Source organism: Puccinia triticina, chromosome 3A, assembly GCF_026914185.1.
Source record: "Puccinia triticina chromosome 3A, complete sequence".
NCBI lineage: Eukaryota > Fungi > Basidiomycota > Pucciniomycetes > Pucciniales > Pucciniaceae > Puccinia > Puccinia triticina.
This window is the reverse complement of record NC_070560.1, coordinates 2173408-2196520: the sequence shown is the minus strand read 5'-3', so window position 1 is coordinate 2196520 and position 23113 is coordinate 2173408. Positions and strand designations below refer to the sequence as shown.

Below are 23113 nucleotides of genomic sequence, written 5' to 3'. Positions count from 1 at the left end.
GACTTAAAACCTTTATCCTCTCTCCTACCGGCGTCGCGAACCGGTAAGTAATCTCTTAACAAAAAAAAAAATCCCTCTCCGAAACAAAATCCAAAATAGCTATCCGTGGTCCGATACAAGAATCATAAACATATATTTTATTTAAAGTACTTATACTACTTCTACCGTTGTTAGAACCGTTCCAATCAGATACCGTATCATATATCAGATAGCCGAGATGGACGCACCAATGATCAATGGCCAAATCCACGCGGCACAGATTGCCGCCCGGGAAGAAGTTATCAATAACCAACAGATGCAAATTCAACAACTACTGGCCGCAAATGCAAACAACAACCAGCAAGTCGATCGCGAGCCTCGCGAGCCCCGACCGGACCCTGTCTCCGTCCAACTCCCCAACTTTGACGGAAAGGACGATGTCGACGTTTGGATCAAAAAAATAGAATTCATTCTTACAGGTCGTGGACAACCCGAAGAGAAATGGACGTCGATGGTTGTGCCACACTTAAAAGACAGCGCCGAGGCCTTCTGGTATAACCTAGTCAGTGAGCTAAATGTAAACGAGATGCCCTGGGCAACCTTTACCCGTAAGTTGCGGGCTCAGTTTAACTATTCCCATAGCCAATACAACACTCGCGTCGAACTTCAGTCCCTCAGATATACTACAGCAGAAGACTATATTAACCGATTCACTAGACTAAGCATCAAATTACCCGCCAACACGATGACTGACGATGACAAGAAATTCTTGTTCACCTTCAATCTGCCAGGTCATCTTCGCGTCAAGGTATTGGGCGACAAGTGTGAAACGTTGGACGATTTATCGCACTCGCTCCGCGAACATGATAGATTAGCAAAAAGTAACTATCTTCGCGGAGGTTCCTCGAACTACGGTAACCAACGGGCCTTCACTCCAAGAAGCTTCACCCCTAGTCACCATCGGCGTTCCACCGGTAACAGCTTTTCCTTTCCGCGTAGAAACTTGGTGGCGCCGGCCACTCCGATGGACCTGGATGCTGTAGATGTAAGCAAAGCTCGATGTTATAACTGCAATAAAATCGGACACTTATCTAAGGACTGTCCTTCGCTGAGAAAAATAAAGTATAAAAATGATAACAAAAAATCCAGACAAACTCTTAATCTGATTGATCTAGACGAACCGGATTCGAACAAAGAATCACCGCGAAACGATCTGTTTTTTATGGCTCCTGCCATAACTCTTCTGGAACCTAGAAATCATATCAAGGAAGCCTTGGACAAAATCGCTCAAAACATTGAGAAAAAATTTGATGCGTCCATTGCGCGCATGAATCAAATCCTATGGGATACGGTCGAGCGCAAGAAGGACTCGCAGCTGTTGTGCAGTAGGATCGAATCAACTCTGAATCCCCGGGCTCGACACTTCATCCCAGGCGCATCGCGACATGGATTGACAAGGGAACTCGAATTGAACGCTCTGGTTACTGAAGCGGATGAACCGCTTAGAAAGCGAAAACATACAGATTCCATAGGACTAACCCACAAAAGGCTGCGCACGACGGACACCAACCAGGTTGATTGGCTACAATTGGGTAGTGATCACGAGTCTTACGATTTCGAAGTGAGCTCTACATCGGACAATTCTAGCATAATCTGGCTCGGTGACAGCCCACCTGAACTTGAGTTAAACGCACTCAACGATGGAGAACGATCCTTACCACGTTATGAATTCGGTATAGGAGGAGTCGTATGCGACACTATTATCGACTCAGGAGCCGGGTCTATCTACCTAGACGTTGTAGTAGCTCGCGATCTATACGAACGAAAAGAGATCGACATTGTGCAGATAACTCCCCGGAATGTTAGACTAGCTAACGGACATGTAGAACAGGTCAAGTTGAAAGGCCGGTTCACTCTTTGCGTGGACAACAACCAAATGGAGATCAAAGCCTTCCTTATCAACCTGCCCGAGATGGACCTAGTACTAGGCCTCCCTTGGCTGTGTCAGACGCGGGCAGTCCCAGACTACGACGATTTGTCGTACACATTCATAGACGCAAACAACAAGGTTGTCAATGTGCGCCCTTACAACGGCGACCATCGGCCGCGATTGGGTCTAAACTCTATGGTAGTGTCGACTAGGACGTTCGACAATGAATATCTGAAATTGGCGTACGAAACCGCACCCGAAACATTTAGGGTCGTGGTAGGACTCCCCAAAGACAAGGAATTTGAACACGATATCGATACTGGTACGGCAGGCGCTGTAAGATCCCACGGGCGTCCTTATTCACCTCCTGAACATCTGCTGATCGAACAGTTTGTCAAGGATGGACTAAAGGATGGTATAATCAGACCAAGTAAGTCGCCTTGGTCAGCTCCCATCATCTTGGTTAGGAAACCAGACGGGACGTCTAGAGCTTGCGTTGACTATCGCAAACTGAACGCCTTGACAGTTAAAAACTCCTTCCCGCTACCGCGCATAGACGATGCATATCAGTTCCTCCAAGGCGCTAAAATTTTCAGCTCTATCAACTTGAAGTCAGGATTTTGGCAAGTAAAACTGACGGAGCGATCGATTCCCAAGACGGCGTTCGCGACGCGCAACGGGTCATACGAGTTCCTAGTGATGCCGTTTGGATTGTGCAACGCGCCAGCAACCTTCCAGCACATGATGAATAATATTCTTCAGGAGTGTCTGGGTAAGTACGCTTTGGTATATATGGATGACGTAATTGTTTTCTCTAAGTCAGAAGAAGAACATAAAGCGCATATTAAAAGGATTTTTGAACTGTTAAAAAAATACGACTTGGTAGTATCCGAAAAGAAGTGCGAATGGGGCAAGAAGGAACTAGTCTTTCTGGGGCATGTCGTCAATGGGGCAGGAATCAACGTTGACGATCGAAAAATCCAGAAAATCAAGGATTGGCCTAAGCCCAGTAACATAACTGAAGTACGTGGATTTTTGAACTTGGCAACGTATTACAAAAGATTTATTAAAAAATTTTCAAAAATTGCGACGCCACTCTACAAGTTGACCAAAGGTTCCCCGCGACGGGGCGCGGAAATTTCGTGGGGGGAAGACCAGGCGATTGCATTCAAGGACCTGAAATATCACCTGGCACGAACGGTCATCTTACACCACCCCAAGCCCTTCAACCCTTTTGTTTTGGACACCGACGCCTCGGGTCAGAACATCGGGGCCGTTCTCCAACAAGATCCCAACAGCGAAGCAATAACCGCGGGCTTCAACCTCGAAGAATACGCCAAGGTCGTTAAAAACCACACCCTCAAGCCCATCGCCTACGAATCTCGCAAACTATCAAAGACGGAACAGAAGTATTCAGCCCAAGAAAGAGAGCTTCTGGCGATCATCCATGCACCAAAACACTTCCGCGGATACGTCGAGGGATCTCCGGTACTAGTGCGCAGTGACCATGAGTCACTGAAACACTTTAAGACTCAAAAGGATGTGAACCGCCGCTTAGCTCGATTCGTCGATGAACTCGAATTCTTCAATGCTCATATCGTCTATTGACCCGGACCCGAACAAATGGCCGCAGACGCACTATCTCGAAAACCGGACTGCGCCTTGGATCCTGATCCTCCAGAGGTGGCCGATTCCCTTTTCTCACTGGAACCGGTAGTCATGAAAGCCTTCGAGCAGCTACGCTGCATGAGAGATAATCATCCTGAAAACGTACGCCTGAAGGGCTTTAGCTGGAAAAACGGCAATCTGTACAGAACCTCGAAGGATCGTCCCAACACATTAATCATTCCAGAAGTAGAACGGGCGATTAGACTCGCGCAAGAAACCCACAGCCGCCTCGGACATCGCAATGCTAAAGACACCGCCTGTCAGCTAAGGACTGAATGTCACTTTCCGTTTATGAACGACATCGTTGAAGAGGTGGTCAAAAATTGTACGGCATGTCAATACTGTGCTCCAAACTCAGATCAAAACAAAATGCCTATGCAGGTGATCGAGCGCAAAGCGCCCTTCGCGACTTGGGGTATGGACTTCGTCGGACCTCTCCCGAGAACACCAAGAGGTAACCAATTCCTAGTAACTGCAATTGACTATGGTACTGGTTGGGCTTACGCTGTACCCTTAACAGCACAATCCGGTCTCGCGGCGACCAAACTGGTCAAGACCATAATCGAGAATCATGGTTTCCCGCATTCCATTACGACCGATAATGGGTCGGAATTCAACGGTCAGGTGTACCAAAAATTCTTAGCCGAGCATAACATCAAGCACAACCGGATCTCCCCCTATCACCCGCAATCGAACGGACTGGTAGAAAGATTCCACGGCACGCTCAACAACAGCCTACGGAAAATGTGCGTTCCCAATAAACAGACCGAATGGGACCTATATGTCGGGCTGGCTCTATTCGGATATAGGTCGTCGAGAACAGCTGGACTCGAACGGTCCCCCTTTTACATGTGTTACGGCGTAGAACCCAAGGTAGCAGTATCGTCCCAAGTGGACAGACTCGAGTCGCGAACTCTTCGAGCAGACTCTTTTGCCCAAGAACGACAGGGTCAAATTGACAAGATCAATAAGAAGGCTGCCCTACGCTCCGAAAAATCAGAGACTACCTACTTTGAATGTAATCTACGTCCGGGGGAAGTGGTGTTAAGGCAATTCGAGAACCGTCCTACTTTAAATTACAGTCTCCCAACGGACATGTTCTCAAATCTACTACTAACGGGGATCGTCTCAAACGATATCATGGTGATGCTTCGAAACTACACTTCTCCAACAATGTACAAAAAGCTACTGGACCTCTGGGAAAAAACACAGAAACAGATCGAAGGAGTCGCAACCAATTCCCAATCATCTGAAGAACCAAGCACGGAGGCTTGGAACTACGGAGGGGATGATGTGAAGCCGCCGGCTTACACTTCCTCTTAAGGTAATACTCCCTCTCCTCTCTTGACCGCTCTCGGTCATTCTTCTTCCCTTATATGCCGGCTTCGGCACTATCCCTTTCTTGCTTATGTGTTGAACTATAACTCTCTTACTGCCGCTCTCGGCTAAGACTCTGTATGTAGCCGTTCGCGGCATGCTCACATTATCATCTCCACATAGTTATATCCTAAACCGTGTATATCAGTTGTCTATCGCGACCGGACTTCTCCAAGTGCGGCCACTCCTTTTGTATCCTCTTAAGACCTTATAGAGCTCATCCGATGAGCCTCTCTTGTATTCTCTTTTGTCTCCTCTCGTCGAGCCGTTCCATCCCTCGGTCTATAAATAGACCCTTCCTCCCTGCAATGGAACACCAACTAAGTTCGCTCGCATATTTCCCGCTCTTGAAACCGGCGAGCATCACAAATATGAGGCATGGAATGCTGATGCTGAGCTCAACAAGCCGTACTGCTTTCAGCCGAAAGGCTTTCCGGCCATCGCGTCGAAGGATGATTGCATCGCGTGAGTCATCTCTAGTTGACTTTGAAATAATAGCACTGCTATTTTCCACCTTCGCAGCTGAGCCGGCGACGCACGATGTTTGAGAATCCTTCACGTTTTAGAGCCTACCAGCAGATCCCGGCCGATCCGCAGACCGGGTTTTTCTATCGCATCCCACCAACGGGGTTCCAAGTAATCGTTGGATCATGCAATGTGAGCCAAAATACCCTCCAATGCGAATCTGCAGTGAACTGGGGTAAAATATCTGACAAGATTACTTGCCATTAGCTTCATATAAGCACAACCAATGGATCATTAATTCAGATGTAAGTGCTTCATGCAATTTTTGCAAACCAGCCATTTTTTCCAGGCTGTTGACACAGAATCTCTCCTGATTGAAACTTTTATGGGACAGAAAAAAGAAAGATGCTGATGCGGTCATCATTCCAATGATGAACGAATGTGACAAGGTGGTGAGCTAATTTATGTCCTGCGGTTTACAATCATCTTGTTGTAAACACCACTAACCTGAAGCCATCGTCCAATAGCCCGGTGTGGTGAATTTGTTAGGAGCTGAGGGACCAAATGGGAGACTCTTTGTCCAAACATTATCCATGACCTACTTCTATTCTTACTAGAAATTGGCCTCCAAAAATCTTAAGATTTACAGCAGTTCTCAAATGCCTTTGTCTTATGATCTGATGGAAAATCTTTGTAAATACTGGACTCTTCACCATTCCTTTAGTCATAAACCACGGCGGCAACCTAAAATTTTGACTTTTCTTCACTTGTTTCATAATGATCCTGGAAAACCATGAGTTTTCAGCTCGAGGTGACTTGTTTTGGCGTGCGGGTGTTGCTTGAACCGCTTGTGTGAGCGGAAAAATGTTCTGACCCTGATTTTTAGAATCATCATAAGATCAGAAGATTATGAATTACTTCTGATATTCTTCCCTCTGAAGTCGCTGTAGGTACTGTCATGAATTTGAGTTTTTGACCTCACTGAGCGGGTTGGCCGGCACTCCGGGAGGCGCCGGAGGACCACCCGGGGACATCCTCGCCCGCCCGGTGGGGTGAGGACCAAACTTGGCGCTTCGGGCCCCCCTCGGAGGGACTTCGATAAAAGTTCGCGAAAGGGCGCAGTTCGGCGGTTGTGAACTGCAGCGGCACGAGAACCGAACAACGCTTGTCCCAGCAGGATCCGAAATGACACCATTCTCGAGGTTATCCTTAGCCCAGATCGGACGGAGAGCCTGGAGTAATAGTCCCAAGAACCCCCGGCGAACCATTGTTGGCTCGGCGCCTCGCCTCGCAAGTAACCGGACCTTGTCCAGACCGGACCACAAAACTCTCGCAGTAGAGGATGTCAAACAGTTCCGAAGCATCCTTGGTTCGCGCCCCGGAGCGGTACTTAGCGCCTTAGAAAGTTCGTCTATCAACTTACCCACACAGGCAGTCTGCTTTTTTTCAAACAGCCGTACTAATACTTGGTTGTTTGCTAGCTGATGACCTTCGGACTGACCCTTCGGATTTGGAGGCCTTCAACGTCGATTGGATGGGCAAGTATCGTGGACAATCCAAGGTAGTGCTTAAGCCCAAGAGCACAGACGAAGTCAGCCGGATAGTCTCGTATTGTCACAAGGTAATAATCGACTTCCAAACTGACAATGTATCCTCTCAGATGCCGTTCAGCTGCTGATCATTTTCTGCAACAAAACCATCAACAGAATCGACTAGCGATATGCCCACAAGGTGGCAACACTGGACTAGTCGGTGGATCAGTTCCTGTCTTCGATGAGGTCATCCTCAACTTAAGTGGCCTCAACAAAATTAGGACTTTTGATGAGACGAGTGGTATGTGACCTTCCGTCGACCTAAAACACATTAGGGACTAATTTTCTTTTCCCGTTTATTATTTCAGGGATAGTTAGCGTGGATGCTGGATGTATATTACAATCAGTGGACGATTTCTTGAAGGAGAAAGGCTTCATTTTTCCACTAGACTTGGGCGCCAAGGGATCGTGAGCGTTCATTTTCTTTCCGGATAGATGCGATATTTTATGCTCTTTTTTTTCAGAATAGAAAAAAAAGAAAAAAGCTAACATTAAATTCAAGTTGTCAGGTTGGAGGAAATATTGCTACCAATGCAGGAGGATTGAGGTTGCTTCGATACGGATCTCTACATGGTTCGGTGCTCGGCTTGGAAGTCGTTTTACCCGATCAAGAGGGCACAATCTTGAGTAGTGGGATGAAGACCGGTCTACGAAAGGACAATACCGGTTAGTGTTCCTTCTCCAGCATCAAATCTCTGCCCGCTACTGATCCACCTTTTGCTCCCCATGTCTTAAATTGTAGGCTACGACCTCAAGCAACTCTTCATCGGCTCCGAGGGCACTCTTGGAGTCATCACGGGGGCCACCATCCTCACTCCACCCCGACCAGCAGCCGTGAATGTAGCACTGATGCCGGTCAAAGACTATGCTACCATCCAGAAACTCTTCGTCCTCGCTCGCCAGAAACTCGGTGAAATCCTCTCAGCATTCGAATTCTTCGACCAGAACTGCTTCGACCTCGTTCTCAAGCACACCCAGCAAAAAACCCCCTTTACGAGCTCTCAGGATGAAGGCCAATTCTATGTGCTCATTGAAACTAGTGGAAGCAACAAGCAACACGATGACGTCGTAGGTTTCTTGCCTTTGCTACGATCTTCAAGCCTCATGAGTAAAACTAATCACGAATTTCGACTGGTTGCAGAAACTTGAACACTTGATCGAATCACTGATGGAGTCTGAGATGATTAGCGATGGGATCTTATCACAGGACGAAACCCAACTACAATCGATTTGGTCCTTCCGAGAGCTGATCCCTGAATCGGTCGGCAAACATGGCCCAACTTACAAGTACGATCTCAGTGTGCCCATGCCGTTGATGTACTCGATTGTCGAAGAAGCGCGGGAGCGATTCATTAAGCATGGCATTCTGGCACCTGATGGGTCTGAGGGTGATTTATTGAGAGATGTGGTTGGGTATGGACATATTGGAGATGGTATGTACTTTTTTTCGATTACTGATCTTTCATACATAGCGACGATAATGATAATCTTTTCCCGCTCCATTTCCTATATGTTTTATTATAGGCAATCTACACTTGAATGTGATCGCTAAACAATGGGATCGGAGGATTGAAGAAGTATTAGAGCCTTGGATATACGAGAAGGTCTCGAGTCATAACGGCTCCATCTCTGCCGAACATGGATTAGGTCTCATGAAGTCTCCCTACCTCAAGTACTCTCAACCTCCAACAAATATCAAGATGATGAAGTCCATCAAAAACTTGTTCGATCCTTTGAATATCCTTAACCCCTCCAAATTTCTTCCTTAACTGTTTTTTTGTTATTGCTCTTTTCCAACCTTCTTTCCTCTGATGGGCCCTCTGAAAATGTATATGTTCTACATATCTTTCAAACCTCTTGATTGTTTGAAAACTGACTGATGCTTGCTTGATTTCATTCCCCACCTCGCTCTTGGATTCTTTTATTTTATTTTGTTGCTTCATCTCTTGGATTCCTCGAGATAACACAATTTCATATCACCCAATGCCAATTGAGTCCAGATTACAGCTCTTGCCCACTTTATCTGGATTGATCATGTATATTTTCGAAGTGCGTTGGGATGGGAGCCTCTTTCCCTTTGCTATGGTACACACTGCATCATTACGACTTGGTCTACAACACGAGAAAGTTGACCATAATCCATCAGTACATATTTAGATGTGCGAGTGAAACAAGTGGTAGATAGCCTGCGTAAGTCTGTCCATGAGAGTGTGGCCGGTATCAAACATGCTAAAATCAGGCAATTCACATGCTCCTTCAGGCTTTACATTAGGGTTGAGAATGGGCCGGGCTGGCCCATGGGCAACCCGCGCCGTAGCTTGTGGGCTGGGTCTGAGCTTGTTGTTTTGGTTTCCCACACTCAGATGGGCTGGCCCATGGGAGCCCAAGGTTGGATTATGAAATGATCGAGATCTCTTGAGTCTCAAGTCATAATCAGGTCAACAGAAAGCTTCAAACAATCATGGATTCAACCACCACTCCCATTCCTACCCAGTCTTCGGCTCAGCAACCTTGTGTTGAGAACAACAGCAGCAAAGGCACAAAGAGACGCCGACTGACCAGCAAGGCTTGGGACCACTTTGATTTGGAAGGTATTGAGGTTTCTTTCTAACCATCATAAATTCAACTTACTGATATCTCTTTCTTTGTTTTTTTAGAAGTAGATGGGCTTGCACAAGCCATCTGTAAATACTGCCAGAAAGAATTTACCGGGCGTCCATCTGCGGGAACAAGTCATCTCCAACGTCACCTTTTCGCTTGTGAGGGGAGTCCTCTCTTCAGAATGCAAGAAAATACCAAATCCGGCCCCGACAAATGGGAGTTCTCGCAAGAAACATCTTGTACACTTTTGGCGCAAATGATAATTGTTCACGAGTATCCTTTTTGGCTTGCAGAACACAAGTTTTTTATCAAGTTTGTGTTGTCTTTACAACCTGATTTCAAGATGATTGGTCAACACACGGTGCGCAATGATTGCTTGAATATTTATAATCAAATGAAACTTTTGATAATGGAAGAAATCTCAGCCGTTCGTCGAGTTGCATTGACCACTGATTTGTGGACTTCCAGAGATCAGACTGGATACATGGTGGTCACGGCGCACTTCATCAATGACAACTGGGAACTGAAGAAACGAATTGTGGGGTTCAAACCCCTTTCTTCACCACACACCGGATTGGCGATTGCTGATTGCCTGCGCGACACAATTTTGGAGTGGAATCTGCAAGAGAAATGTACCTTTATTACTCTTGACAACGCTGCAACAAATGACACGGCAGTCCGAAGGATCCAGAAGCTACTTTACGAACGATTTCCTCAGGGACTACACCACAGGTGAAGTTTTAAAGTTTGAATCCAGTAAAAATACTGGAGGGCAAGAAAAACCAAAAAGCGATTGGAATGCTTCCGGTGTGGTCGAAGGACCGGAATCATTCCGATCGCAATTCGGGTTAAACCCAAACCTGAAAAGATGGGTCCGCGCCGGAATGAAGTCGGAATTCATTCGACTTCATTCCAGGAAACAGACCGGAATCTCATTCCGGTTTCTTTCCTGGATTTTCCCCGGAATAGTTTTGTATACGACCGGGCAAGCCCCACAAATGCAGCCTTATATCCACTAATCACACACCTGACTGCATGGTGTGTCTAGCATACACTACGGGCAAATAGGTGTCGTTGCAGCCCGCAGCGTCACCTGACGTTTCATTTGGGGTTGCGGACGCAGTGACTGCGCCTACTTGCGCAGTCACGCGGGCTTGCAACGACAGGGTGACGCTGCATCCCGCAGCGACAGCTACATGCCTGTAGTGATAGTGGTCAAGCAGCTCCTGTGGGGTGGATCAGCCAGATGGTGCTGGTTCGATTCCCCTTTTGTTTGACCAGTTGCCCACTTGCATTTTCAAGCCTTCAGCAGACCGCGCCAACCCGTCACCATTCCAAATAGCTATTGAAAGCAATTCGGAATGGGGTTGGCAATCCGAAATAAATTCGGAATCCCATCCAGTAAACCGCTGGTTTCCTTTCTGGAGAATCGCCGACCGTCAATGGACGGTCCGCCCTTGCAGGCGGGCCAACCAAAAGCATTTCGGTGGGCGATCAAAATAATTTTGACGCGCTTCACCCATGGTGTAGATGCTAAAGGAGCTTATTTCCATGTCCGATGTTGCGGGCATATCATAAACCTTGTTGTGAAAGATGGACTCCAATCTGTCAATCAAGGACTGGCTAAGCTTCGTGCTTTGGTGAAATATGTTCGGAGTTCTCCTGCTAGAAAACAAGCATTTGACGAAGCCGTAGATATCTGCGGTATAATCTCGGACAAACAACCCACACTCGATGTTGCTACTTGATGGAACTCAACCTTCTTCATGATTGACTCGGCTTTGCCATTCAAGACAGCTTTTGAAAAACTGTCTATGACTGAATCGGGCTACAATTCATATCCCACCCCAGCTGAATGGGTGCAATTGAGAAATATGTGAGATTTCTTGGGGATTTTTCAGAAGGGTGAGCTCGCTTTTAATCAAGATTCAAGATTGCAAAGATCAAACATTGAATTTTCTTCTCTTATTTCTGACAAAGCTACTGCCAATCTCTCCGGTACTCAGTACCCCACCTCGAATCTGGTCTTCAAGATAATGACTAAGCTTGAGAAATACATCGATAAAGCTCAAAAGGAAAGCACTCTACCATCTATTGAACTTGCTGCCGAATCGATGCTCGAAAAGTTCAACAAATATTGGCACCCCATGCAAACTTTTGCTTCCCTAGCAATTGTTTTCGATCCACGCTACAAACTTGACTTCCTCTATTTTCACTTTTGTAACAAGCTCAAACTCAGTCAAGAAGCATGTGAATCCCAACTCGCTCATATCAGGGAACTCTTGTACGACTATTTCTCTAGCTACGCGCCCAAACCCGAAAAATTCATTCCCCAAGAGAAGGCTGCGGAAACATCACAATACCCTTTCGATGATGATGACGAAGACGATGTATTTCATGCATTCCTGGCTTCCACTAAAGGCACCTACACCATGTCTGTGAACTCCGAGCTTGATCTATACCTCAAGCAACCCAATGTGGTAGTTCCAAACGGAAGCCACTTCAAAATCCTCGACTGGTGGAAAGCCAACCAGGCTGAACTTCCTCATCTCTCCGAACTGGCCAGGACAGTGCTGATGGCACCAATGACCTCTGTAGCTTCGGAATCAGCCTTCTCAACGGGTGGTCGGGTTCTCGATGAATTTAGAAGTCAACTCAATGTGACGATGGTTGAAGCATTGATCTGTGCCCAAGACTGGTTAAGATGTCCAACATACAATCCTGATGTTCTCGTAGATGAATATTGATGATAATAAATACACTTGTTTTTTTTCTTTTTTCTTTCTTACACCCGAAACATTGAGTCCAGCCATGGTCATCTAATATGGTATGAACATTGGAGAGGAGAAATTGACTCCTGACTCAACTCGTGAATTGTGACTCATGCCACAGAAAGAGGTCAAGGGGCCGGACACAATGACGGGAAACCCATGTCGGGTATCCCGTTGTTGACATCAACGGTGGGCCGCTACGCTACACTACGCTACAGGGCCACTTAGCGTTAGCGTAGCGGCAAAAAGCGCCCGCCCATTTTGAGTAGCGTTAGCGCGCTGTTAGCGCCGCTACGCTGCGCTACGTTTCAGCGGCGCTAACAGCGCGCCAATTGTTTGTTAGTGTTAGCGCGCCGCTACAGTCACTACGCTACGCTACGCTGCGCTACGGCGCTTTTAGCGGAAAAAAGGCATTTTTTTCAGCTAAAAGCGCTGTGGCGCACCGTAGCGCGCGCTCTTTTGCGCCCTGCGTGTGTAGCGTTAGCGCAATTGCGCGCATCTGCGCTAACGCTACGCTAACAGCTAAATTAGCTGTGCACCCTTTGCGTGTAGCGTTAGCGCAGAAAGGTGCAATTCCGCTAACGCTACGCTAAAATTTAGCGGAATTCCGCTACGCTACGCCACGCTAACGCTACGGTTAGCGTAGCTGGCCCACCGTTGTTGACATGCTCGCTCCGGAGCTCGCTGGATGCCCGGGCTGCCAAGCTGCTCACTGTGTGCCTTGTTGGTGCACCGGCGGCGGGCGAAAGGCTCCAGCCTCCATGACCATCACTGTCCACTGATGATTCGCCCGACGCTGCCTTTCTCCCGGGTCGCTGGGCTGACCCGAGTCCGACCCAAACTAAATCAGTGGCCCAGCCCAGCCCAGCACACCTGGCTTATTACGTAAGGCCCCGGACACTTGATGGGTCGGGGGGAAATCGGAGTGGGCCGCTTTTGGGCCGGCCCATTCTCAACCCTACTTGACATCCTGCAGCCTAGTTTTGCCTTTGAAGTTGTGTATTGGCCTGTTGAGCCTTATCACGGAAGTGGCGCCATGCGTATAGGCCACTAACTCAACACAAGTCCCTTCTGACGCTTCGCGCCTCCTCGGAGAGGCTTGGTTAAGCTACCCTAGGCCAGAGGAAGGAGAGCAATCTGCGAGGATGTCCATAGATACATCCAAGTGAACCTCCTCCAGACCAGGAACCAACGAAAGACAAATAAACAATTCCAAGATGGGCTTCACCAGGACTAAATCTTCAATCATCATCAAGACCTCCGTCGCTCATGTCGGGATCGCACTCCATGGGGCACACGTGTGTAAGTAGGACCAAACTGGCTGTCCTGTCCTGAAACACTCGAAATATTTACAAATATTTCTTTCCCCAACCTGTGCTACTTACAAGACTCGTGGAAAGTCCAGGGTCAGGACCAGTTGTTCTAGTCTTCAGCTTCTTCAATCTCTGGACCGGCTGCCATCAGGTATGTGCATCTGAAACCACTGGCTCGTCTTCTATCAGCTGTCGAATGTTTTCTAACGAGACTCTTATCCTCATTTCATCTCGTCTGGACTACTGCATGTGTTTGATTGAAGAGGATGAATCCCTATTTGTTTCCCAGGTTGGTGGAGTTGTTATCGAAAACAAAACAGAGACCTCAGGGAAAGGAGTGCACCCGTTTTTAAGTTTCTCCACGCTATGTAGTCTTTGGTCCTCCACCTTCAAGGGAACCATATTCAAGTCTCAAGCAACACGGCTTTGCACGAAACACGCGGTGGTCATTCGAGGGAGTCGAAGAAGGAAGTGATTGGGTAGAAGCCCGCTTCAGTTGAGTCTTCTAGCCCACACCGGATTCGCTCGCTGAAATACGCAATTTGGGTTAATTTTTCATTCATTGATGTCGATGATTATTGAGTACAGGCTTAAGCTCTAGCAATGGCGAGGTCGGAAAGGTCTTCAAGCCAGCCTTCGATTGTCTATACAAGGTCAAGATCTGCCAGCAAAGTCTGGTGACCAGCCTCGAGGTGACTAATCCGTCCGAGTCCAGTCTAGAGTTCCAAGCTCTCCTGCACACCTACCTCCGTTTGCCCACCCAAGGCACACCACAAGACGTCCGTCTAGGACCTCTGAAAGGGTTGTCGTTTGCCGATAAAGTGGCACAGGGCGCGGTGGCCATCGAGGATCGAGATACTGTAGACTTCCTACAGGGGAAGGTTGATCAAGTATATCGTGACGTACCATCGGTGATCGAAGTCGATTTGGGGCATGGAAAGAAGCTGACAATCAAGACGGAAGGTGAGCCCTCCTATCTATCTATCCTGAATACTCCTGGGCTCTGAAGGTCGCAATCGACCGCTCCTTTTCCCTTCCGCTCTATCTAGTTGACCGTCTGGAACCCCGACGAGGCCAAGAGCAACGCGATGGCTGACATGGAAAACGAAGGCTGGAAACGGTTCGTCTGCATCGAGCCTGGCCAAACCAGCTTTGTCTCGCTCCAGCCGAAGGCAGTTTGGAAAGGCTCCCAAGAGCTTATTGCTCATATATGAACCCTTTTCCCATTATCCTGCCTCAAGACGCGGGCGCCTATGATACACAATCATCATGCCAGATTGCCCGATACCGCCCATTGACTTGAATGATCTGATCTTTAATGCCTTATTTATATCTCACGCAGACATTGAACAATCAATGGTTTTCATCTATGTCGAGAATAATGAATTTTGTCGTAGTAGAATTCTCCTTGGATGAATTCAGACCCATCGGAGGGGGTTCTAGACAAATGAGTTGTAGGCTGGTGTATAGATTTGATGTGCTATCCGAGGAAACCAAGGTGGGTGTAGAACAATCTGGGGGTGTGTGGGTTGAAGTTGATACCGACGGTAGAATTGATTTCCTAGTCCCCTCCGATTGCTGAGGAAATCCATTAAACTGTTGCTTTACATGACCCCGCCGTGTTGTGGTGAGAATAATTTTGGGGAGATTGATAGATACCAACCCTTCAATGAGAGTACTCCTGCTATGGTAACACGCCGCCGTCGGCTGGTGAAACCGAGCACTCCGTACTGCACGAGCCAGGGGCCAAACCATTCAGGTAAGTATCCATAGACTGCTCCATTCCTTAATAAATACATACCTCCTGCTTGGCCTTTGGCAAGACAACTCCGTTTGCTTGTTGTTGTGGCCGTTTGCTTTTTGTTGTGGGCACCGAGGATTCGAAAAATTGGCAGCCGAGACCGAGGCTTGTTGCTGTGGGCACCGAGCATTTGAAAAATTGGCAGCCGAGACCGAGACCTGATTCTGCGTTTACCACCCTCCATTGGCAGAGGCTCATGATCAGTCCTCCACTCTATATGAAGCCAGACTTGTATAGTCAATATCTAACCCTTCCCCCACCCCATCAGTTTTATTCCCAGTCACAGCAAAAAATACCAGTTTACTACCTGGAATACCTTGCGATCACATCCACACAAGACTCTGTCAAAACATTGCTGATATAAATAGGAAAGAATATTATGATTACCTCACGACATGTTCTTGCTGTCGCAATTAGCTTGCTAACGGCGAAAAGTGCCGAGTCGGCCAGCAGGGCTTCAGTTGTAGGCTGTGATGCTAAACGTCCTGCAAACCAAGATCATTGTAACAAGTGCTGCCTTTTGATATCTTTCTATCGTCCTCTTTTCACCGCCATTATTGTTGATAAGCCCTTCGGCCTGACACCTCAAATTACAACAATTTTTTCAGAGCAATCACAAACATCAAAACGGACGGTGGAAAACTTCCCAAGATTGAAACTGAAGTAAGAACTATATCAGATAGCTGTAGTGTGAGTCTCTGATCTTGTGTTTTAGCTGAACTTTCAGTTTTTTGTAAACACATCAACTGTACTGATTAATGCCCACTGCTTGCACCAGCTCATCGTCTTCAATGACAAACTGGAAGCTGATGTGTGAGTGAGCGGGGGTAAACTCAATCTGCTGTCCAAATGCTGATTCTAAAACCTGATATTATTTCCCATGCTATTCAAAAGTACCCTGGATCAAGTAAAAGCAGGTGTTGCTGCGCATTTCAAGAATTGTCCGGGCCAGGTACGTGAATGTTTTTTTTTTTGCAGAAGTTGAACCCGGATGGGTTCAGTACTGATGAGAACTTCCTGGTTTGTGGCTTGGATATGAAGGCTGGTTCAATTGCAGTACCGGGTCACAAGGAAGTCTTTGTAGAGATCAAAATCCGTGCCCCAGTTGGTACAGCATATGAGGCATGGAATGCGGATGCGGTGCTCAACAAGCCGTACTGCATCCAAGGAGCCCAAGCTATTGGCGACAGTGGTGATTGCATCAAGTAGGTAGACTTCTCACTTGAATGTATTTCCCACCTTTATCCGCTGAGATCTTGCTTATTTCATTGTTTTGTAGAGCCTACCAGAAGTTCCAATTGTTGAGTTGTCTGTTAGTCTGCTACCATGATGTATCACCACAGTATGGAGGGCTGTTGGATCGACCCATGAGCACTACCAACCAACCACCCAGCTGGCAGCCACAAGCGTCTGTAGCCTAGTTGGTAAAGGCAGCACTCTAGTATGTGTCTCAGCATAGCTGAGGTCGTGAGTTCGACTCTCACCAGACACATCTTCATTTTACAGTCTCTACACCAATATGATCAGAAATACCAGATTTTGGCTGTCCCAGCAACAGGGTTCCACACAGTCTTTGGATCATGCATTGTGAGTCAAAAAACCCTCCTACAAAACCTGCCAATAATATCAACGAGGAGGATTCAAAGTTGGCCATATACAATTTGCATGCACTTTTGCAGGTTGGTGTTCAAGGCTGTTCTTGAACACCAACTTACCAAGTAACATTCAAACAGGGTCAGGGGGTGTAGCACAATTTGGCTTGCATACACTTTTTCAACTTAGTATTCAAGAATCAACTTGAACACTGAATTGTAAAAGTGCATGCAAGTTGCACCTGGCCAACTTTGAAACCTCCAATTTATAATTGGATAAAAAATCTGATAATATTACTTGCCATCAGGTACGAATAACCACCACTGACGGATCAGGTGCTGACTTGTAAGGGACCCATGCAAGATCATTTCACACTATTGACATTGACCTTGAATCTCTCTTCATTTAAATTTTCATGGAATAGGACTATGAAAGATTCTGACACCTTCATCATTGCATTGATCAACAATTGTAAAAATCTTGTGAGTTGATTAACACCTTTGCAACCACCTGGATAACAACAAATTACTTACCTGGGGATGTCACTGAACAGCCTGGGGCCATGAATCTGAAAGGAGCCAAGGGAGCAAATGGAAAAGTCTTTGTCCAAACATTTTCTGCTCCTAAATAGTACCTTCAAACTATTTTTTGTACATTTTTTTGCTGCTACACATTTGCATCAGCAATGAAATCCCTTTCCGATAGATTTTTTTTGGTGTAAAATCTGTTTGTATGCAAATATAATGCAATAAACTCTTGACACTTGAAGAATTCCCTTTGGTTCCATATAGAGAATCTGCCGTTGGACCCGGGTGCCAGCGGCACCCGGGTGCCGCACCCGTTTTACCTGAAAAATAGGCACCCGCACCCGTACCCGGCACCTGCCGGCGGGTGCCGCGGGTGTACCGGCGGGTGCCACCGGAAAGGATCCCTTCCGGGAGACGAGGCTGTTGTAGTCTTGTCGTCCACAAGGGATCCGCGGACGACGAGGCTATAACAGCCTCGTCGCTCGCAAGGGATCCGCGGACGACGAGGCTACAACAGCCTCGTCGCTCGCAAGTGATCCCTTGCGGACGACGAGGCTGTATCTTGTCGTCCGCAAGGGTTCACTTGCGGAAGAGGAGGCTGTATCTTGTCGTCCGCAAGGGTTCACTTGCGGACGACGAGGCTACAACTCGTCGTCCGCAAGTGATCCCTTGCGGACGACGAGATAAAGCCTCATCGTCCGCAAGGGATCCCTTCCGGGAGACGAGGCTGTTGTAGCCTCGTCCTCCGCAAGGGATCCGGACGACGAGGCTTCAACAGCCTCGTCTCACTGAAGGGATCCCTCTCGGACGACGACGCTACAACAGCCTCGTCTCCCGGAAGGGATTCCTCCCAGACGACGAGGCTACAACAGCCTCGTCTCCCGCAAGGGATTCCTCCCGGACGACGAGGCTATGCTGTAGCCTCTTCGTCTGGACGACCCAAACTCCGCCGCATCCGGGGGAGCTGGGGCGGTACCTGGGCAGGTACCCGGGTGCCGCACCCGTTTTACCCAAAAAACAGGCACCCGTATCCGCACCCGGCACCCGCGCGCGGGTGCGGGGCGGGTGCCGGGTACCTGCCGCGCGTCCAATGGCAGATTTTCTAGTTCCATATCCCCCTACAGAGCCAGATCTGCAACCTGTAATGCAGATTTTTGCCAGGAAATATAGTCTCAGAGGCTGCAGATCCAACTCTGAATCCCTCTCCAGAGTCAAAGGGAAGTCTTCCACTTATTTTAATGCATGATCTATGTACATACTACAGATATCAAAACTTCAAACTTCTAAAAACAATATATATTTTTGGTTACCATAATTGTGTGTATCCATAGCCATATATGTTTTTGTTACTATTATGAATAAAGTTTATTACATGAATAGATCCACCATGTCCCCAAGATAAAATATCTGCATCATCATTCTCTGAAGAAAGGCCCATAGGATGAAATAACCCAAAATAATTTCAGTCTCTTATAATCAAGTATACTTTCAAGTCAGGATGTAAATGGGTTGGGTTTGGGCCATAAGACACTTCCAAAACCCAACCCAATATTTACCTTGAGACTTGAGTTGGGTTGGTTTGGGTTAGGAAGAGCTGAGAATAGGCTGCTCAAGCCCAACCCTCTAATATTATTCACCAGGGGGGGATGTGTGGCACTCTCTAGAGAGTGCCAAGCTTTAATTTGATGATTCAAATGGTCTGATGTGAGGTTGATATCAGCTGCAACTCTCTGTTTAACTTTCTTCCCAACATAAGGGTAACTGTAGGTGAAGTTCTTGTGAAATGATCTGTCACTCAATGCCAAAAGATGCACATGTCTCTGTTGGAATTGTAATTTTGGTTCATATTGATCACAAGGCTTCACAATGTTGTTTTTTTCAAAAAATGTAACTATGCTTATGCTCAAAAATATCCTGAGCAAGTGACAAGGAATAATTTGCAGAGCTGATTTTTTTTATTCAAAACACACACAAAATAACATATTGAAAAAAATTGTAAAATATATCAACTGCAATGGCTCAGCCAGGTATATAAGATCAACCCTTGCGGTAAATTTCTGCCATGTCTATTTCCATGATAAATTGGGAGCAAAGCGGTGTGAAATCAAATGCCTATTCTTCATGTACCAAGAAGCGCTAAAGCTGGGAAAATCTGTGTAACTTGCAATTTGGGATGTGAACAATACTAGATACTGTTTTACCTACCATATTTACAAAGTGACAGACCATTTATGAAGGGTGAATTTTGAAGTGACATCAGCTATTCAGTTAGTATCATGCACCATGTATATGTGAACTAGAGGCCAAGGCGGCTGAACCACTGCGGATTGCATGGCAAGTCATAGCCCCATCACCCACTACCTTCTAGCACAGACCAGAAGGCTATCAAAAATTGACTTCTGGAGATTTACTTGCTATGTTTTTTCCCCATGACACCATTATCCTCCTTTCATCTCCCACTCAGTCTAGAAATTATTAGTGCTCTGCAAATTATACTTTATCTGACTCCCCACTTGCCTGCAGCAGCACTGAATATTGTGATTCTCGTTAATCTGTTTGCCAGTATGCCAGCTACTATAGTCTATCATACCAAAAGCCTTTCCCTCTGAGGCTCACCAGAGGATCCTGATTGCAGTTCAGGTGAGCAATCAGACAGTATGGGGATGGGCTTGTGTTGCTGTCTTGTGCATATTGATTTTTAAATGGTATTATTTCTTCTTTAATTTTGGAAATTCTTGGTTGGACCACCATCCTTGCTATGAATATTCTGATTTCATCAATAGAATCAGGGAATTGTAGAAATGTAGACTCACCTGATAATTCTGATTTCATGTTATATCATGAATTCATTGGTAAAAATGTGTCACTGCAGGAGGCACCACAGTCCTTGGGAAAATCCAAACTTCTTTTATCAGAATTATTTTGTGATACATGGGTTTTGGCATGTGTGTGATGTGTATGCTAGGAGTAGGATTCATCTGGGTTGATTTTGGCACTTTGGTGTATCCTCATTTCTGGCTCATTCAGCCAAGTCAACCCTCCAACATTTACAAAGCAAATACCAATGATGAAGACTCAGCAAATTTGTGCTCTGCCTTGCCATGGTTGAGTGAAGGAAGCTATTGGTCTGCCTAAAGCTCAGAATACAGTCTTACAATAGTTCAGGCTTGAGAAAGAAGAACTTGTCACTTTCCATACAAAAATCATAGCTTACTGTGATTCTAAATCAAAAGGAAACCAAAGATTCTTGCCTTTGTGTGGCTTAATTGTTTTTTATTGGCTAGAAAATTTAAAAAAGGTGCCAGGTCAAGTCAAATAAATTTCTATCATGATCATAACTTAAGAAAGACAGAAGCATGCAGAAAAAAGTCAAATTTGTTTTCTCTTTGATTGAGTTTGTTGGTGTGAGGTTATATAAAAGTCCAAAAGGATCATCATTCCTCAAATCCTTCAAGCCAGAATGAGGATGAGCACACTGCCAGCATAATTGGCTGAGTTGAGGTTATCCAAGTTAAACTGGGATGAACTCAACCAATTTAAACTTGGTTGATCTCAACCAACGGTGGGCCAGCTACGCTAACCGTAGCGTTAGCGTGGCGTAGCGTAGCGGAATTCCGCTAAATTTTAGCGTAGCGTTAGCGGAATTGCGCCTTTCTGCGCTAACGCTACGCGCAAAGGGTGCGCAGCTAATTTAGCTGTTAGCGTAGCGTTAGCGCAGATGCGCGCAATTGCGCTAGCGCTACACACGCAGGGCGCAAAAGAGCGCGCGCTACAGTGCGCCACAGTGCTTTTAGCTGAAAAAAGGCCTTTTTTTGCTAAAAGCGCTGTAGCGTAGCGTAGTGACTGTAGCGGTGCGCTAACACTAACATACAATTGGCGCGCTGTTAGCGCCGCTGAAACGTAGCGCAGCGTAGCGGCGCTAACAGCGCGCTAACGCTACTCAAAATGAGCGGGCGCTTTTTGCCGCTACGCTAACGCTAAGTGGCCCTGTAGCGTAGTGTAGCGTAGCGGCCCACCGTTGTCTCAACTGATGAAATATGAATGCAAGGTACCCCCTTGGGTTTATATTTCATTGGATGAGATCAACCCATTTTAAATTGGTTGAGTGCATACCAGTTAAACTGGGATGACTTCATCCCAGCCAAATATGCTGGCAGTGGCATATAAAGAAGAAGTGGAAGCAGTAGAGAGATGAGCAAAGCTAGTGGGATGATCCTGAGTGGTCAAGGAATTCCTCATGGAGGAGTCAAACAGCCCCAGCAAATCTATCAAGGGATTTGTGGGACTGATCATGTTGGTAGAAGTGGAAGCTAAGCCTCCTCTAGTCAATGAGCCCAAATCATTCACCCATTTCAAGAGCATCAGCAAGTTGTTGGCATTTTGGCCTTGGACTACGGTCTCTATTGCTTGTTCTCCCTCAATCAATCTTCATCGGCCTGGAAGGAGTCCAGTCAGTCCATATTAGTGCGGTGATACTTAAAATAATAAGAATGATGATCCATCTCAATTGGAAAGGAGGGGATAATATACCTAAGGGAGGTGCAATTTTTGTCATGAGTGTTTGGTAAATTCTTTCCTTCGGACTTGTCTGAAGTGGATCATGATGACCTAGCAATACAAAAAAATGTAATTGAAGATTAGATGAGTGATCAAGCTGATAGGTCAAATTCATGGGCTAGGAGAGATAGAGAGATCAAAAGATCGCCTAGATGGCAGCAAGGACAACGCTGGCATTGGCGTGTTGGAATTGAGGGACAACTCTTTTGTAGATCTGCTCGGCATCTTTAGAATCAGTGGCGCAATATTTGGCTACAGCACCGATGAGGGTTATGCCAACCTGTAGAACATATTTTTCAATTCCAGAGTTGATATGCACGGGATCAATCGTTAAGGTCACTTTGAATGCAGAGCGGACTATTGGAGATACTCAAAGCTTAGTTATAGGAATTTTGTTAGTGGTTTTGATGCTGTAGGAGGATATAGTCAACGTTACTATGCTGTGGATAGAGGTTTGATTTCTTTGATCTGAATAATTCAAACTATGACTAACACAGAGCAACAAATCCATTGCCCAACGGTGAACATCTCATCTAATCCCTTCAGAGAATTTTGGGTGTCATCGCTACCACTCTCATTGGATTGGTTGTCTTCTTTGGCAATTTCAGTTAATCTTTGAGTATAGTGACGGGATATCTCTGTGATCGGCACATGGCCAATTAAATGACTTGGGAGTGCAACAATGAGTTCTAGCGGTATAACTTGGATGATCATTCCAGAAAGCTTGATCCCAGGAATGAGACGTTTGAGGTTGAGATGCTTGACTCAATAGGAATCTTTAAGATGATGACTGGTTTCGTCATCCTGCGCGCGCCCGTTGACCCGGTGCAAAGTTTGTAGTTTTTGCCTAAGAAATGAGATGGGAATTAGTGCAAGAGTAATATGGAGGCTAAAATTGAGTGCGGTCAAATGGCTGTGTCGACGACAGTTGTCAGCGGG

At 46.4% G+C, this 23113-nt stretch overlaps 3 protein-coding genes across 3 annotated transcripts; all 3 read left to right on the top strand.

Moving 5' to 3' along the window:
- Window positions 1–6604: 6604 nt before the first annotated feature.
- PtA15_3A252 (uncharacterized protein) lies at window positions 6605–8780 on the top strand (the record flags this gene model as incomplete). Its single annotated transcript, XM_053167202.1, has 8 exons — window positions 6605–6824; window positions 6901–7040; window positions 7126–7252; window positions 7320–7419; window positions 7514–7677; window positions 7754–8079; window positions 8153–8444; window positions 8536–8780. The coding sequence occupies 8 exons, from the start codon at window positions 6605–6607 to the stop codon at window positions 8778–8780; spliced, it is 1614 nt and encodes a 537-aa protein (XP_053018442.1).
- Window positions 8781–13600: 4820 nt separating this feature from the next.
- Window positions 13601–14910, top strand: PtA15_3A251 (uncharacterized protein; the record flags this gene model as incomplete). Its single annotated transcript, XM_053167201.1, has 4 exons — window positions 13601–13685; window positions 14069–14191; window positions 14285–14616; window positions 14746–14910. The coding sequence occupies 4 exons, from the start codon at window positions 13601–13603 to the stop codon at window positions 14908–14910; spliced, it is 705 nt and encodes a 234-aa protein (XP_053018441.1).
- A 1467-nt stretch (window positions 14911–16377) lies between these two features.
- PtA15_3A250 (uncharacterized protein) lies at window positions 16378–16706 on the top strand (the record flags this gene model as incomplete). The annotated part of the gene is made up of 2 exons (XM_053167200.1): window positions 16378–16449; window positions 16476–16706. The coding sequence occupies 2 exons, from the start codon at window positions 16378–16380 to the stop codon at window positions 16704–16706; spliced, it is 303 nt and encodes a 100-aa protein (XP_053018440.1).
- Between the last annotated feature and the right edge of the window lie 6407 nt (window positions 16707–23113).